The following is a 16,421-nucleotide window of genomic DNA, read 5'->3' on the forward strand; positions in this document are numbered from 1 at the left end:
ATTAGTGGACGAGAGAGAAGGTAGTCATTCGATCTCTTATTCCAATCTCATTGGTCCACGTCACCTGTTTTGGGACCATGAGGGGCACGTGAGTCGTTAATTTCTTTTTTCGGATATAAATATTGTTTTTTTTTTATTGAGGATGGTTTTTATTAAAAAATATATATTGGTGGACAGGAGAAAAATACCTCAATGACTTTGGTTTTCTACTCCTCGTATTTATCAATTTTTGTTATTATTCGGTGCTAAGAAAGAGACTTGGTGTTTTATGTGATTCAGGCTTGATTCCTGTTTACAGTATTTAGTTTCAAAGGCACCAGGGTGATGATGGGAGACTAGACGATTAGGTGGCTTTCACTAGTTGGATTCTTGAACTGAACGGGTTTTATCTCACCGCATTGCCGTGCCTTCGGCCAAGTGTTCACGGGCGTTAGCCTTAGGTGAGGGTTTTTCCCGGATAAAGACGAGTGTATCCCTACGCGGTGAATTTAACCAGTAACTCATTGGAGGATTCGTTGGCCGTTCAAAAAAAATTATGCAGTCAAACTCGTATGCATGTCTTGATTGGCTAATGAGCTGATGATAGAGTAGTAGAGAAAAGACTTCATAATTTATATGACCTAAGTTTGATTCATGTCCTATGATCTTGTATTTATCGATTTCTGTTACCATTTCATCAAACTTGTATGCTTACCTTGATTGTTTTTTGAATCGTCAAATTATATATTATCAATCAGTATGGATATAATAGAAAACATGACATAAAATTTTTGCAGACACATAAAAATTGCATATTTCTCTTCAACAATATGAACATTTTTACCAATACTTGCATTTTCACATCGTCACAACCTTTAACATGTATTATAATAATCAAGTTCTTTATTTGTTTTATTATTTTCATATTATTTAAATAAAGTTATAAAATATAAGAACTAAAATTAAAATATATGAATATTAAAGTTACTTTTAAGTAACACTAATAAATTAATGTTTTTATATAAAAACATAATGTTTTTATATAAAAACATTAAATTTTTTTGTTAAATTAATTATTTAAAGAAGTTGGACCGGGAAAAGTATCTACAAATGAGATTGGGATGATGGTATCAACTCATCTTTTGCTTATTTCTTTATATTTTTATATTTAGCCAAACTGTTAGGCTACAATATTGCATGCGTGATTGTAAGCAGGGGTCACTTAAGTATCACGATCACAGCACATCGCTCCTGTAGTTACGAGAGGTGTTTATGTTGATAGCCATTTTGGCACACCACATTGCTATTTATATTTCATTTTTTATAAAAGAGAAAATTCATTTACCTTTTAATCTAATTTTTCTTAAATAACTCATTAACTTTGGGGGGGGGGGGGGGGGGGGCAAACGAAATACATAGTTTTGCTTGTATTTCTGAACTTTCCAATATAAGTTTTAAAGAAACGGAGTTGGTTTTAGAAACCGATATTTTTATCTCGTAAGCGGGTTTAACATGTGCTTGGATCTACATTTAAGATCATAAGCAATTGTTTAGAAATAACTTAAAATTATTATTTAAAATAGTTGATAAAATTATTTAATTGTTTAATAATTAAAAATAAAATAAATACTGGTAGTTGTTCAAAATAATTGATGAGATGGATTAAAAAATTAAATATAAAGTACCATTCACTGTCACTTACGATTATATATAAATAGTGATACAATCACTAGCTTGATCTAGTGATAAAAAATGGTTGTCTGTTCTAGTCTCACTTGAAATATATGGTGAAATTGGTGGGAAAAAAAACTTTAGTTAAAAAAAATAACACATAAATGGTGATGGTGATGGTGATGGTGATGGTGACATTGTTGCATACGTTTAATGATCATAAAATTCTTCAAGCCTAATTGTCTATGTGGTGCTTACGTACAACACTTTTACTAACACTACCATCACATATGACATTATACTTTTCGTTTTTTGCCACCACCTATTATAATTCTATTTATTTATTCAATCAACCAATCGTTCTTTTATTTGTCATTGTAATTAGTTGATTACTTATATTCATTGTTTTTCTCTGCGTAACGATTCTTGATACAGTCGACCACTTTTCCGGCCAACTCCACCTGGAAGATTAACGGTTAGAGTACGACTGTATATTCATGTGAGAACGGATATTGGCTAGACAAAGTACGTAAACGTTTTCTTCCCCCTTTCTTCCTCTCAGTGCAGATCTTTTTTGCAGGAAATATCCCATATTTTTGGGATTACTAGTCCTTTGAAGCAGATGCTGTCATGTTGATGTTCTACCAAGAAATATCCATATCAAATTACCAAGCAATTAGCTTCAACAAGGTGCTAGCCAAAAGAGTGTCAAGATCTATAAACTATTCTTATTATATGTAAGCAAGAGATTATATGCAAGTATAAGACTTCAAAGAACATTCATAAAAAACACTATGGATTACAATTGATAAATATTAAAGTCTTGTGTTATACCTCTCCTTTTTACCCTCTCAAAAGTTGAAAATATCAAGACATGCAACCAAATTGGTTTTTCTCATTCAACAAGTGTAGAATAAGTACAAAAACTCTAGCTATAATACAAGAATATCTATAATATATATAAACGAAAACCCTAAAATCCTACGTGTCGCGATTTGGTTGTTCCCCCCTTTTATAGAAGCCACCAGATTGCTTAATTATTAAATGGAGGCTTCTCATTGATTTAACCCAAATTCATGGGTATGGGTCTTACCAAACCCAGATATCACTTAAACGGGTTATAACATCTTATTAAATTAAAAATTAATCTTACCAATTATTTGATATGAAAATCCTATAAAATAGGAATATACTAAAATTTAATATCTCATTTTATTTAAAAAAAAAGGTATTATTTATAATTAAGAAACAATTTTATAATAAAGAAAATAAACGGGTAATGGGTATCACCAAACCCAGATAGCTTTTAAACCGGATTATAACATATCATGTATTTGTGAAACCATTTCATCATCAAACCTCAAGTATATTAATTATTAACTTTATTACAATAAATAAAATTAAAATCTAAATATACATATATAAATATTGAAAACGAATAATGTAAAATAACCCCCGTAATACGGGGGATAAAATCTAGCATTACAATACATTAGGAAACTAATAACTAAAGAACTCAATCTAAAGATAACAGAATAATTTAAACATTCAAAATGTAAAGTGCTACAATTTCCAAAAGTTTGGACACTGCCAAAGAATGTAAAGCAACAAAGTTGCAACAGCATCATCTCCAAGATATTCAAAGTTTAATTTTAATGCATGTAAACTAATCAACTATTTTATTCAAAAAGCTAGAAAAACATAGTTTTTGCAATTAATTTTTATAGCATTCACTGTGTCTAAAATTTAGACAAAAAAATGAGTTGTATTTTGCCATCACCAAAGAAAATAAGCTTCAAGATGAAGTGTGAAAAAACCAAGAGACTACATAATTGAAACAACATCAACATTGTCATGAACTTTTAAACAACTTGAACCCAAAATTTGCTTTTCCTTTCACTCTAACTATGATCCGGGACCAAGATTTTTACACAAAATCATGTTATCAAGCACACGCTCATTTGCAAAACAAACCGGCCCCTAAAAGACACAACAACATTACAATCATACAATCACATCCGTAAAAGCTTGTGGGAGAATATCCTCTTTGCATACAGGCTGTTTCGTGAGATTGCCTTGTGGGATTCGATCGCATTCACCAACGAGCTATGAAGAGGACCCTGCTCTCAGGTTTTAGATATGGACGGGTCAATTTGGATTATGTTTAATCTCTAACGGGTTATATGAGAAAACTTAAAACATAGCTTGAAGGGAGAACGGACCAAATGGGTCGAAAGCCCCATTTGACACGGAGAAATGTATATTATTGTAATAATAAAGTTCGATAAAAACTCGAATCGAGCTGAGCTTAAACGAACTTGAACTCGAGCTTTTATTGAGGTTCATTTAATAAACTAGCTTGAGCCCGAGCCCAAGCACTAGCTCGAGTCGGCTCACAGCCTAAACAAGCTTTTTATTTACTTATTTATTATGCTATTTATATATTTAAATAGCAAGTATTATTATATACAAAATTACAATAAAAATTATTATTATTATATATAAAGTTAGAATAAGATGAATTTACAAAAAGAAATTAATTCGGTATATCTAAAAATAATTAATGAATATGATTATAAATATACATGTAAACATTATAATTATTAATATATATAAATAAATAACTAGATAATAATAAAATATAAATGAGCCGAGCTCGAGTTTGAAAGACTACTTAACCGAGTTCGAGCTTTAGAAATAGAGCTCTAACCTAGCCAAGTTTGAGCCCAAACAAGCCCGCGCTGGGCACGTTTACAGCCATAATAATCACTGCTAACACACTAATTATTTATAAAAATATTCAAAACATGGATAAAAAAGCTTTCTAATCAACCTGGTCGCCTATTTTACAACTTCAACATAAACCACAACTTTAGTAAAAGATCACAAACCTCGGCAACACGAAGAGCGGTTTGAACAACATAGTTGGCATGTGGATCTTGAATCAACTGTTCAAAATGAGCAGCCGAGATCAGTTCACGAATGATGGTTGACCTGGTTTGACTGTCTAAAACAGCCAAGCATTTCTCCACCAAATGGCTGCTAAACTTTTGAGTCGCGAGCTGCACATAGTTACCCTTAAACTGACAGGTCAGCATGTTCACAGCCGAAGGAATCTGCAGCTCGAGAATGTACTGCACAACATAATTTCTGCATTGCATGATAGAAACTAGTTTCAATCAAGAAAAAGCATATATAAATAACTTAAAAATCGTTTCTTTAAATTACCCGAATGCATCTTGGGCAAGAAGGAGACCATTTCTTGAAATTTCTAAGACTAGTCTTTCACGATGCTCACCAGTCGAGTGATTGATGCATCTTTGTAACACGCAGCATCCGTGTTGGTGGGTTGCAATTTCAACACAGAATTTCATAGCAGCTTCAAAGATGAACTGTGGTCAATGAACAAAAAGTCCAATGGTCAAATAGAAAAATTTAACAAAAATGAAATGCATAACGGGTCAAGCGGGCTAAAAGTTAGCCCAGAGTGTTCTTTGAATTTTTCGCAACCTCTTAAATTGACTTATACAAATTACATGATAATTTTACAGGTTACCAATTACATAATTTGTAAAATGAGGTCAAACTGTTTACTCTACAAATCCAAAATTCGTATTTAATTTGTAACGAAAACGACATTAACGACTTTCTTTTGGTGTAAATGACAAGATTAAGTATACCAATTATGTTTTTCAACAGAAAGTTAAGATCTATAAGAGATTTTTAAAGTTGAAAAACCATATGTTTGACTACTAAAGTCAAACCAAGGGTACTCGCCTGTTCAATGACCAAATCCATTTATTTTTAACAAAATTTGCAAAAAACCACTCAAATTTCTTGTAAACCAATCATATGGTTAATCGAAGAGATCATGAACTCGATCATCATAAACATACTAGAATCATAGTTTGATATATATACAAATAAACTCCTAAAATATATTAAATATATCAGTTCTATTACATAGACGTGCAAAATTAAACACAAACCTTATTATCTTCATTACCAAGGCATTGCAAGCAATGCTGAATGACATGATTACCGTTAAGATCCTTAATAAGAGCAAGAAAGCCTGGTTCAATAGCCGAAATAACAAGCTTAACTTGCTCTCTAGTTTTGAGAGTCTCTATAAGCTTTTGTACCACTCTTGTTCTATAACAAAACCACAAAGTTGACATTTTTATTGTTATAAAACACTAATAAGTAATAACACAACATTAAATATAACAAAAAGATTAGTTACCCATGAGTATTCAATGAAACTTGAACAATTTTTCTTGGTTCTCGTGTAACAACGGCCAAAATACGCATTCTTTGTTCTTCATTACACTCTTCCAAAAGCTTCTGAATAAGGTAATTCCCAAAAGGATCAATCATAAGCTCGACTAAATGCCCGATAATCTCATCAAACACAATCTTTACATGTTGTGGGTCCCCCTTATCAAAAATCTTTTGTAAAAGACGGCACCCGAGTTGATCTTTAGCCATCGCAAATACATATCGTTGACAATCGGTTTGACCATTATTGCAAGGTTTCACAAACTTCTTTCTAACCCGACTCACATCTTCGCCTTGAATGATCAAACTATCCTCACAAGCGGCTAAACCCGGCCCGAGCCCACAATAAGGGATTCTAATATTTGACGAATCACCGGCTGCCACGTGGCATGTATAAGGTACATTTGGCATCATTGCATCCATTGGATTCCGCGGTTTATAACGAAAATCTAACGCATTTCTATAAAAATTCTTAGATTTCCAATTCCAACAGTTTTGCTGAAAATCAGAATTCATGATTCTTGAAACATAAGGGTTAGGTGCAAGATACTCAGAATCCCCAAATGTGGTTAAAAATTGAGGATTTCGGATATGATTCTACCAAGTTCCTCAATAAAAGTTTCATCAAATCCATTTTGGTTTCTTGAAATGATGTAGGGTTTGGGAATGGGATCAGGTGATGATGGTGATGAATGGCATGTATGTTGACTGTAACCACATGAACCATCATCATCATTACCATACACTGTTGGAAGAACAATATGATGATGAAGGTGGTTGTGATAATGATGATGATGATGGGAAAGTGATGTTGCATGAGGGATCTCACCCAATAAAATTTCAAGTTCTTCATCTTCCTTCATGTTCTTAACCATTATTAATTAACAAAAAACAGGGGAATCAAGAAATCTTGAAAAACAAAATAAAGGCAATAAAAATCAAAACTTTAAAGCACCCACATCAAGAAAATGATCAAGAAACACTAGAAATTGAAAACCCACATAAATTTACCACTTTTTACCATATGGGCTTGGCTGGAAAGAATCAAGATTCTGATCGGTTATGTGGGTTTTGATTGTGATTTCATTTGGGTTTTTGGGTGATTTGGATCTTTGGGGATGAGTTTGGTGAGACATGCAAAGAGGAAGTGAAGAGGTAGGTCCCAGCAGAGATCAGTTGGTCCCGCAAGACTCACCTTGAACAGGGACGTCTGCGCAAAGGCCATCTGCTCCCGCAGGACCCACCATGCTCATAGGATCTTACGCGCAGTACACAAGCTGAACACGCAGGGAAAGCCTCCCAATGGTGAAGTACCCCGCCTGTTCCCGCAGTTGCGGATACAAGCCATCAGGGAAGGCTACCCGCAGACAGCAGGGCTACACGCACAAGACACTAGCTACTTCAGTAGTCACATGAAGAAATGAGCAAGGCGGGAACAATCCCGCCTAAATGAGCCAGTCTGATTCTGAAAGATCTTTTGTACCATGCCTACCAAGGTATGGACAGGACAGACGATCTGACCAGAACAGCCCATGAGCCAATCACAGGGTGACAGCTCATCGACAACAGGGCGAGGAGGAGCACCCTCTAGTACTGTTTGTCACTATTAGCCGCTGCCTACTCACCAACCCTTACTGAGGAGCATGCGCGGCCTACAGTTGGTGGAATAGTGTTACTGTTGGCCGTAACCTATTCACCAACCAGCATGGCCTGCGTTCAATCCACAGTAAGTGGGACGTGCATAAACTACAGTTGGTGGAATAGTGCAGCCGACTTTGTTACTGTTGGCCGTAACCTACCCACCAACCAGTATGGCCTGTGCATAGTCCACTGTTGGTTGAACAGGAATACTATTCAGCCGGCTGTACCTTCTTGGAAACCTACCTTCGGCTATAAATACTCCAATATCTTGGAATGGTAAGATCATCTGATACCCAGTTATCTAGCAATCTCTTAATATACACTTATATTCAGAGCAACCTAGTCTGATTCTCACGCCGGAGGGTGGTCACAAGGAGGAACTCCCCCCTTCTCAGTGACGAGCTTACGGTGTTTGTTTTGCAGGTCTCCTGAAGAACAGCCTTCTCAGTTAGACCTCATCCGTGGGAAACATTACTTAACCCCCAGATTATCTATAATCTGTACCGGGTCACTTAGTGTTTCTTCATTGGCGCCATCCGTGTATAAAAGCTAGAACTACTTTAGTTTTTTCACAATTTCTGAAGAAATGGTTAACGTTACTCCGGTTCAAAGGCCAGTAACCGACCAAGAAACCCCGGTAACAACCCCAGCAACTGGGGGAAACACCGGCGGTTATACAATCCTTACGAACACTACCCCGACTACCCAAGCCGGGGCAAGTGGAGTAAATATTCCATTGGGGTTCTCCGATACCCAACTGGAAAAACGAACGAAGGTTCCTCGCCAAACACTAGATCAAGTGAAGGCATGGGCCGAAGCACGGCAAAGAGAATTCCAAGCCGAATTGGACGAACGCTTGCGTTCAGTTCAACAGGCTGACGAATTCGCCAGTACTCGCCAACACCTCAATATGAGCAGACTGCGAGTACTCAGACGACGAGTTGGAGTCCGACACCGACGCGAACCCTCGCCATAAGGCGAAAGGGAAGCGTAAGGAAACGGACGTCCAACCAAAAAGGAATTTTGGGGAAGCCTTTAAACCAATCGTGGAGAGAAACCCGCGTGACTTTTCCAAAACCTTTAGACCAACTGCTACAAATGCAGGGAAGTCAAAGTTCGCAAGGGACATTGCGGAAGCAATCGCCCCGAGAAGTGCCAAACAAATGTCCACAATTGGCACTTACGATGGTCTATCCGACCCAGACGACCATTTGAACAGGTTCATTGCGGGGGCTACCGTCAGCAACTGGACGGAACCCACGTGGTGCTACATGTTCCAGATGACTCTGGTCGGAGCGGCCAGGGCATGGTTCGATCGTTTACCGATCCACCACATATATGACTGGGCGGACTTTCAGAACAAGTTCAGCCAGCATTTCAGCCAACAGAGGAAGTACACTGAAGAGCAGTGGACGATCCTTAACTGCGTGAGAGAGGAGGATGAATCTCTACTAGACTTCATCACTCGCTTCAACTCCAAAAAGCTTAGTCTCGGCAACATAAGTGAAGATCTGGTTCGCGCCGCCTTCATCCAAGGCGCCGAATACCCAGAACTTATCCGCACATTGACGGGTAAGGATGGCATGCCATCAACTTGGGATGCCATCATGACGGCGGCAAAGCGCTTTGCCGAGACGGAAAAGCAACTGGGAAGAGATCTTCCCCAGAGTACACACCTCTACACGCAGAGGACCAGAGAGAACAATGTCCGGATCGCCCGGCAAAACAAAAAGAGGAGGCTAGGTATTTGGCAGTCAAGGGTAAACTTTGACACCTCATCCAGCTCTCGCCCTCTTGTTGGCGGAAGGGACAACACACACCCTTCAAACCGAAAACACCGGTGGACGCCACTCACGAAGAGCGTCACGGAGATATTTGCCACGGAAAAATTACCATGGCCTAAAGCCCCATTGATCCGGCAGAAACCTAATGCGGATCAAAGCAAATCCTGTGATTTCCACGGGACAAAGGGTCATGGTACTGAAGAGTGCACATCCTTGAAAGATATTATTGAGACATTTGTCAAGGACGGAAGGCTTGCACATCTTGTGGCATCGATCAGGAAGGGAGGAAGGAATGACAACCGGTACAGAGGTAACGGACGAAAGCCCGTCGATATCAGCATCAACATGGTTCATGGCAAGGTCAGAGGAAGAAAAAGACGGGTGGCAGAACCATGCGCGTGGAAAGAAGCTGAGGTGCGCTTCCCGAGAGTGCCAGGAGGCCCCAGCAAAGAAGGCCCCATCGTCATCAGAAGCCAGCTGGGGCACTACATCACTTCACGCACTCTTGCTGACAACGGCGCTTCGTCGACAGTGATGTACAGACAGTTCTTTGATAAGCTGGATGATGAAGACAAAGAACGCTTGGAAACGGTCTACGCTTCAATGGAAGGGTTTGACGGAAGTACAGAAACACCCCTGGGTATCCTATCTTTCCCCGTTACTCTTACTGATGGGAATCATTCACGCACAGAAGACGTGGATTTTGTCGTAATGAAAAAGCCACATCATACGTACGACATCCTATTCGGAAGAGACGGGATGGCAAGATTCAACGCCGTGGTATCTTCAGTCCATGGCATGATGGGATGGCCAACAGCTGAGGGTGTAGCAATGATCTCTGGCATTCCCCAGGTATGCATTGCATCTGTTTCATCTAAACCCAAACCGAAAAAGGCTAAACCAACCATCACTGAACCAGAAAAATGGGCCTTCAATGGCAAATACCCCGACCAGGCCGTTACCATCGGACCTACAATCGTTGATCCCACCCGCACCTTACTCAAACGCTTACTGCAGAAAAACGCTGATGGGGCCTGAGCAAACTAACGCGTGTAGAACCCAATGTGCAGAAAAACGCTGATGCGATCCGGCTGTTACGCCGATCGTACAAAAGCGCAGAGTGATGGGGCCTGAGCAAACTAACGCGTGTAGAACCCAAGTCAAGGAACTCCTTGACGCAGGCATCGTACGCGTTAGTAGATATCAAACATGGGTTGCAAATCCCGTAATGGTACCGAAGAATGACAAACAATGGCGCATGTGCATAGATTTCAAAGATTTGAACAAAGCATGCCCCAAAGATTGTTATCCGTTACCAGAAATTGATCTCAAAGTGGATTCGTTGGCACCATTCCGCCTTAAATGCTTCTTGGATGCGTATAAGGGGTACCACCAAATCCACATGGCCATTGATGACCAGGACAAAACCGCATTTCGGACGCCCGATGGTACATTTTGTTATAAAATGATGCCATTCGGACTTAAGAATGCAGGGTCCACATACCAACGACTAATGGACAAAGAGTTTCATGCCCAAATCGGGAGAAACTTGGAAGTCTATATGGATGATTTGGTCATCAAAAGCCTCGAGCCTGAGGCGATGTTGAAAGACATTGAAGAAACTTTCAACACGCTCCGAAAGATAAACATGAAGCTCAACCCGAGCAAGTGTTCATTTGGGATGGAAGAAGGGAAGTTCTTGGGAGTCATTGTTACTAAAGATGGCTTTAGAGCGAACCCTGAAAAGGTTGAAGCCATTGTTAAAATGGAATCACCTACCACCATCACACAGGCTCAGACACTGAATGGACGACTAGTCGCACTTAATCGCTTCTTGGCAAACCATGCAGATAAGTCGTTTCCTTTCGTGTCAACATTGAGAAATTGCTTGAAGAAAACGCACTTCCGCTGGACACCAGAAGCGGAAGCAGCTTTTCAGGAGATTCGGTCACGCCTGATCGAACTCCCAACACTTACAGCACCACAAGCGGGAGAGGAGTTAATCCTATACCTTTCCGCAACAGATAGAGCAACCGGGGCAGTCCTGCTAGTAGAACGAAAAGGCGTCCAGATGCCAATCTATTATGTTAGCCGTGTACTAACAGACGTAGAAACCCGGTACTCTACCCTCGAAAAATTAGTCTTAGCACTTATACATGCTTCACGCAGGTTAAGACGATATTTCCAGGGCCACCCAATCACCATTCTCACCAACTTCAAACTCTCAAACGTTCTAGGCAAACCCGAATTATCGGGACGTCTAGCCAAATGGGCAATTGAATTGGGAGAATATGCAATTAAGTACAAGCCAAGACCAGCCATAAAAGGCCAGGTCCTGGCCGATTTTATTGCAGAAGTCCCCGCTTCGCGGGAGAAAGAGTGCCAGGAGGAGGCTCAACCCTCCCCAGCACAGGACGTCAATGATGTCTGGCGACTCTATACTGATGGAGCAGCCAGTAACGAGGGTTCAGGCGCAGGGTTAAAATTAACCAACCCAGCGGGCCAAGAATATACTTACGCTATTCGGCTGGACTTTCCAAGTACGAATAACGAAGCCGAATATGAAGCATTCTTGGCCGGTTTGAGAATTGCGCGTAAGATGGGAGTGAAAAACTTGGAAGCCCATGTGGATTCCATGCTGGTGGCCAACCAAATAAATGGAACATACACGGCTGTGAACGACACCATGGCCCTGTACCTCGCCCAGGCAAAAACCCTTATGCGTGATTTTAGTGATTGTAAAGTCATACATGTCAAGCGCAGCGAAAACAAATCTGCGGATGCGTTAAGCAAGCTTGCATCACTAGCCTTCACCCACCTGGGAAAGGACATCCGCATTGAACTCCTCGAAGCGCCATCAGTCCCGCACAAGGAAATTTGTGTCATCCAAACCAGTACAGAAACGTGGATGACACCAATAATAAATTACCTTGCAGCTGGAATACTACCAGAGTCAAAAACACAGGCAAGAAAACTACGCTGTAAAGCACTGAATTATCAACTCGTCAATGATATCCTTTACAGACGTAACTTTCTTGGCCCACTCTTGAGATGCGTGGACAACCAAGATGCTAACTACCTCCTAAGGGAAGTACACGAAGGCATCTGTGGGGTACACGCAGGTCCCCGCGCTGTTGTAGCCAAGCTAAACAACGCGGGATACTTTTGGCCGGGGATGCATACGGATGCACTGGCATACATCAGAAAATGCAGGTCTTGCCAGCTTTACGCACCTAACACGCATCGCCCGAAAAACGAACTGGTTCCAGTCACTTCTTCATGGCCATTTCAGAAGTGGGCCATTGATGTGACAGGCCCATTTCCTACAGCAGCAGGAAATGTTCAGTTCCTAGTGGTAGCCATCGACTACTTCACCAAGTGGATAGAAGCAAAACCTTTAGCCCAAACAACCGCAAAGCATATCAAAAAATTTATTTGGGAATTTATAATTTGTCGTTTTGGACTTCCACAGAATTTGGTGAGCGATAACGGCACCAACTTTGCTGACAAAAAGCTACAACAATGGCTAAAAGAACTTCAAATCACCCACACCTTTACCTCAGTGGCACACCCGCAAGGAAATGGTGAGGTGGAAAGAGCAAATAAAAGCATCGTTGAAGGCATAAAGAAAAGACTCTTGAAACACAGATCCGGCTGGGTGGACGAGCTTCCGCACGTCCTTTGGGCAAACAGAACGTTGAAGAAGGCCAGTACGGGAGAAACCCCGTTCAGCCTCACTTATGGCACTGAAGCCATGGTCCCGGTCGAAATTGGTCTACCCTCACCAAGGGTCTTGAGTCAGCCAGAAGACAATGATGCGGAAAGACGGTTGGATCTTATGCTAACCGAGGAACGCAGAGACTTAGCCGCAGTGCGTGAAGAGAACTACAAACGACAAATGCAAAAGTACTACAACACGCGGGTAAAACTCTGCAACTTCAAGGAAGGAGACTACATACTGCGTAACAACGAGGCTTCGAACCAAGAACGCCCAGGAAAGTTGGCCCCGATCTGGGAAGGGCCATACGTTATCAAACAGGTTCTGGGAAAGGGCGCATACCGGCTCGAAAGGCTCGATGGCACTCCCATCCCAAGAACATGGAATGGAGCTCAATTACGCAAATGTTATATGTAGATCAATTCCAAAACTTGTAAAGAAAAGGCCAAGAGCCACTTCTAATGGAAATGATTCTCCTTTCATAATGTGTTTACCTTTATCCTTATGAACTCCCCACTGGTGCCGGTATTTACCGCATAAATGAGGAGAAGTAAGTCATTGCGTGTGGAAGGCGGCAAAACCCGCATAAACACAACGTTAAAAATAGGGGAAACCTACACGCAGGTATGATGTAAGTAAAGTTTAGCCATCTTTGTAAGTGCAAGTGACGGTCTTATCCGCACAATCACAAATAAGGAAGCAAAACTTCAAACTATCATCTACCACGTTCAAAGGTTATCCTAAAAAAAAAAAAAAAATATATATAATACTTAGAAATAAGGATAAGGAAAACCTACACGCAGGTCAGGTATGGGTAAAGTTTAGCCATCCTACCAAGTGCAAGTGACGGTTCAACCCGCACAATCACGAAAGAGGAAGCAAAACTTTAACCCACTATCAACCACGTTCAAAGGTTAACTTATCCTAAATACTTAGAAATTTCGAGGAAAAATGAGGAAAACCTACACGCAGGTCAGATGACAGTTAAAATTTAGCCATCCTACCAAGTGCAAGTGACGGTTCTACCCGCACAATCACGAAGGAGGAAGCGAAACTTTAACCCATCATCAACCACGTTCAACAGGTTAACTTATTCTAAAACACTTGGAAAATTGCTAAAACTAAGTATGCAAGTTATGAGTTTATAAAGCAAGGAATCCAAAGAAGGAAATAACAATCTTATCCGCAAAAAGATTTATATTTCAATGATATATTACAAGAATGGCCGGGTTACTACCCGCCTGAAAGAGTAAATCTATACAAGTCTATCTTAGCAATGGAAAGGGATCTTCGGGATCAAGCTTCAGGGCCGCTTCCACTTGGACCCGCTCCGTTAGAAGAACGGGGTGGTTCGAGGAACGCTTTGAGAACAGCTAACCCATCATCAGCAACAGCTACTTCGTCCACCTTTTCCACCACTGGATGCGGGAAGGCGGCGTATTGGTTCAATGCTTGGTCATAAATGGCTTCGGTATCCACATCGAACAAAGGGAAGTTGGAAGGCGGGACGCCTTTCTCAACAAACCCTAGACCAAGCAGGAAGCCGGCCTTTTCCCCATCCTCATGAGAAGCGTTGAGGGCTGCGGTCATAGCATCATCGTAAGAGGTCTCTGAAAAGACCCGACGCACAACCTACAAAAAAAAAAATATATACAAGTGTTAGAACCTTTTCTTACAAAAGAAAAGCGTGAAGACAAAGTTAAACATACCTGAGGCAACGCTTCTCGAAGAAGCCATTGGAGGGCAGCTTGAGCTTCGTTATGGGCGCGTTCGGCTTCGCTCTTGTTAAGGTTGGCAAGTAAAACTTCCTTTGCGGCAGCCTCTTCGACGCCCTTAAGCTTCCGCTGGGTCTGGTCAAGCACCCCCCTCTGGTCCAGGATTTCCTGGAGTTTCTTGGCATCTTCCATTGCCAAGGCATCATGAGCGCGTTGGAGAGCCTCTAATTTGCCTTTCAGCTCCTCATTCTCCACACGCAGAGGCTCAGCAACGGCTTCAGCCTGGGCAGCCCTCTCGGTTGCGTTTCGCGCAGTCTCCCTGGCCAGCCGAAGCTGTTCATTCACAGCTTGGGCAGCCTTGGAGCGGGCCTCGAGTCGCGCCTGAACTTCAACCTCGAGGGCCTTGAAGGCCTTCTCCTTGTCGGCGGCAGCTGCCGCCAGCTGTTGGTTCTCCTCCCGAAGAGCACGCGCCTCAGATACGTCCTTGGCGCGAGCTGCTTTCAACTTGTCGTTTTCACGACAAAGCAGCTCGACGCGCGGCTGCATCCGGGCCTGGAGAACCCGAAGCTCATTGGTTAGCCTACCCTCCTGGTAGCTAACCATGGCTTCCCCCAACGCACCCGGGGGAGCAGCGTGGCGAACCCAGTCCACGCACTCCACAGGTGTGCGAAGGGTTGTTCCTCGGCGTATGTTCCATCGCAGAACGTACACTTCATTGGAATCCGTCACTGCAAAAGAAACAAAGGCAGTAAGGAAAAGATGATAAAAAACATAAGGGAAAAAGAAAGGAACCCTACGCACCTGTAGGGTCAATGACAGGCCGATAACCGCCAAACCCATCACCTGAACCTAAAGGAAATCCATCCAACAGGTCAGGCAGACGGGAAGGTGGCAAAGATCGGCGGGAAGCCCTGCGCGTACCTGATGGTCCGGCCATTGGTGCCGGTGGCGCGGGCATGGTGGCAGCCGCCGTGGTCGCCGTTGGGGTCGCCGCCGCGGTCGCCGCCTCATCAGCAGCAGCAGTAACCGCCGGCTCCGTGAAGGATGCTGTAAAAATCGCACTCACGGCCGGCGGTGACGTCATCTCGACCGGAACAGTTGGCCCAAATGAATGAGCAACTGGACCAACGGATGCAGACGCAGGCGCCTGGGTCGACGCCTCAGGAAGGCTGACCGAGCCTACCGTCATTGGCGGGGAAGTACCCCCCTGCGCTTCACCCCGGAATGCGTCAACATACACGCCTGCACAAAGTGTTAAATTTAAGAAGTAATAAATCTGCAAAGACATTATGATTGTACTTACGGGTTTTCTTGACCCTGAACGTACGGACGGGCGGGGAGGAACCCGATGGAGCCGGCCTCTTGGTCCCGGTCACCGTCGTCTTCGTTGGTTCTCCGGCGGTAACGGTCGCAGCCTCCGGAACAGTGGTCTCCTCACCACCGGGCTTCCCCGCCACCTCTTCACTATCTGACTCCGAGTCAGATAGAACCACCGGACCAGCCGTGGAGGCCTTCTCCTTCCCTTTCCCGCCGGCAGCAGCTTTCTTCTTCCGCACCAATGGAGGAGCATCTGAGGATTCCTCAGAAGAAGACAGGTCAAGAATTCCAACAGCGGGTACAGCATTAAGGGGTTGA

General features: G+C 42.2%; 1 protein-coding gene and 1 pseudogene across 2 annotated transcripts; both read right to left on the minus strand.

Moving 5' to 3' along the window:
• Positions 1 to 3,630: 3,630 nt before the first annotated feature.
• Positions 3,631 to 5,082, minus strand: LOC143546791 (putative pumilio homolog 7, chloroplastic). The gene is made up of 3 exons (XM_077038377.1): positions 4,879 to 5,082; positions 4,542 to 4,800; positions 3,631 to 3,770 (listed from the first exon to the last, which is right to left on the minus strand). Exons 1-3 carry the CDS (start codon positions 5,022 to 5,024, stop codon positions 3,663 to 3,665), a joined length of 513 nt encoding a protein of 170 aa, XP_076894492.1. The 5' UTR covers positions 5,025 to 5,082; the 3' UTR covers positions 3,631 to 3,662.
• Positions 5,083 to 5,627: 545 nt separating this feature from the next.
• Positions 5,628 to 6,351, minus strand: LOC143546829 (putative pumilio homolog 8, chloroplastic pseudogene; annotated as a pseudogene). The gene is made up of 2 exons (XR_013137660.1): positions 5,894 to 6,351; positions 5,628 to 5,802 (listed from the first exon to the last, which is right to left on the minus strand). The product of XR_013137660.1 is annotated as a putative pumilio homolog 8, chloroplastic pseudogene (transcript).
• Positions 6,352 to 16,421: the final 10,070 nt, after the last annotated feature.

This window comes from Bidens hawaiensis, unplaced genomic scaffold (genome assembly GCF_021521415.1).
Source record: "Bidens hawaiensis isolate Kalapana, Puna unplaced genomic scaffold, B.hawaiensis_p1.1 tig00014466_1, whole genome shotgun sequence".
Lineage (NCBI taxonomy): Eukaryota > Viridiplantae > Streptophyta > Magnoliopsida > Asterales > Asteraceae > Bidens > Bidens hawaiensis.

Excerpts from the sequence above, each read along its gene's own strand:
- LOC143546791 (XM_077038377.1), bottom strand. The coding sequence starts at position 5,024 with ATGAAATTCTGTGTTGAAATTGCAACCCACCAACACGGATGCTGCGTG. Across the intron at positions 4,801-4,878 it reads CTTGCCCAAGATGCATTCGG|AAATTATGTTGTGCAGTACA; the intron begins GTAATTTAAAGA and ends CATGCAATGCAG. Across the intron at positions 3,771-4,541 it reads CCGCTCTTCGTGTTGCCGAG|GGTCCTCTTCATAGCTCGTT; the intron begins GTTTGTGATCTT and ends ACCTGAGAGCAG.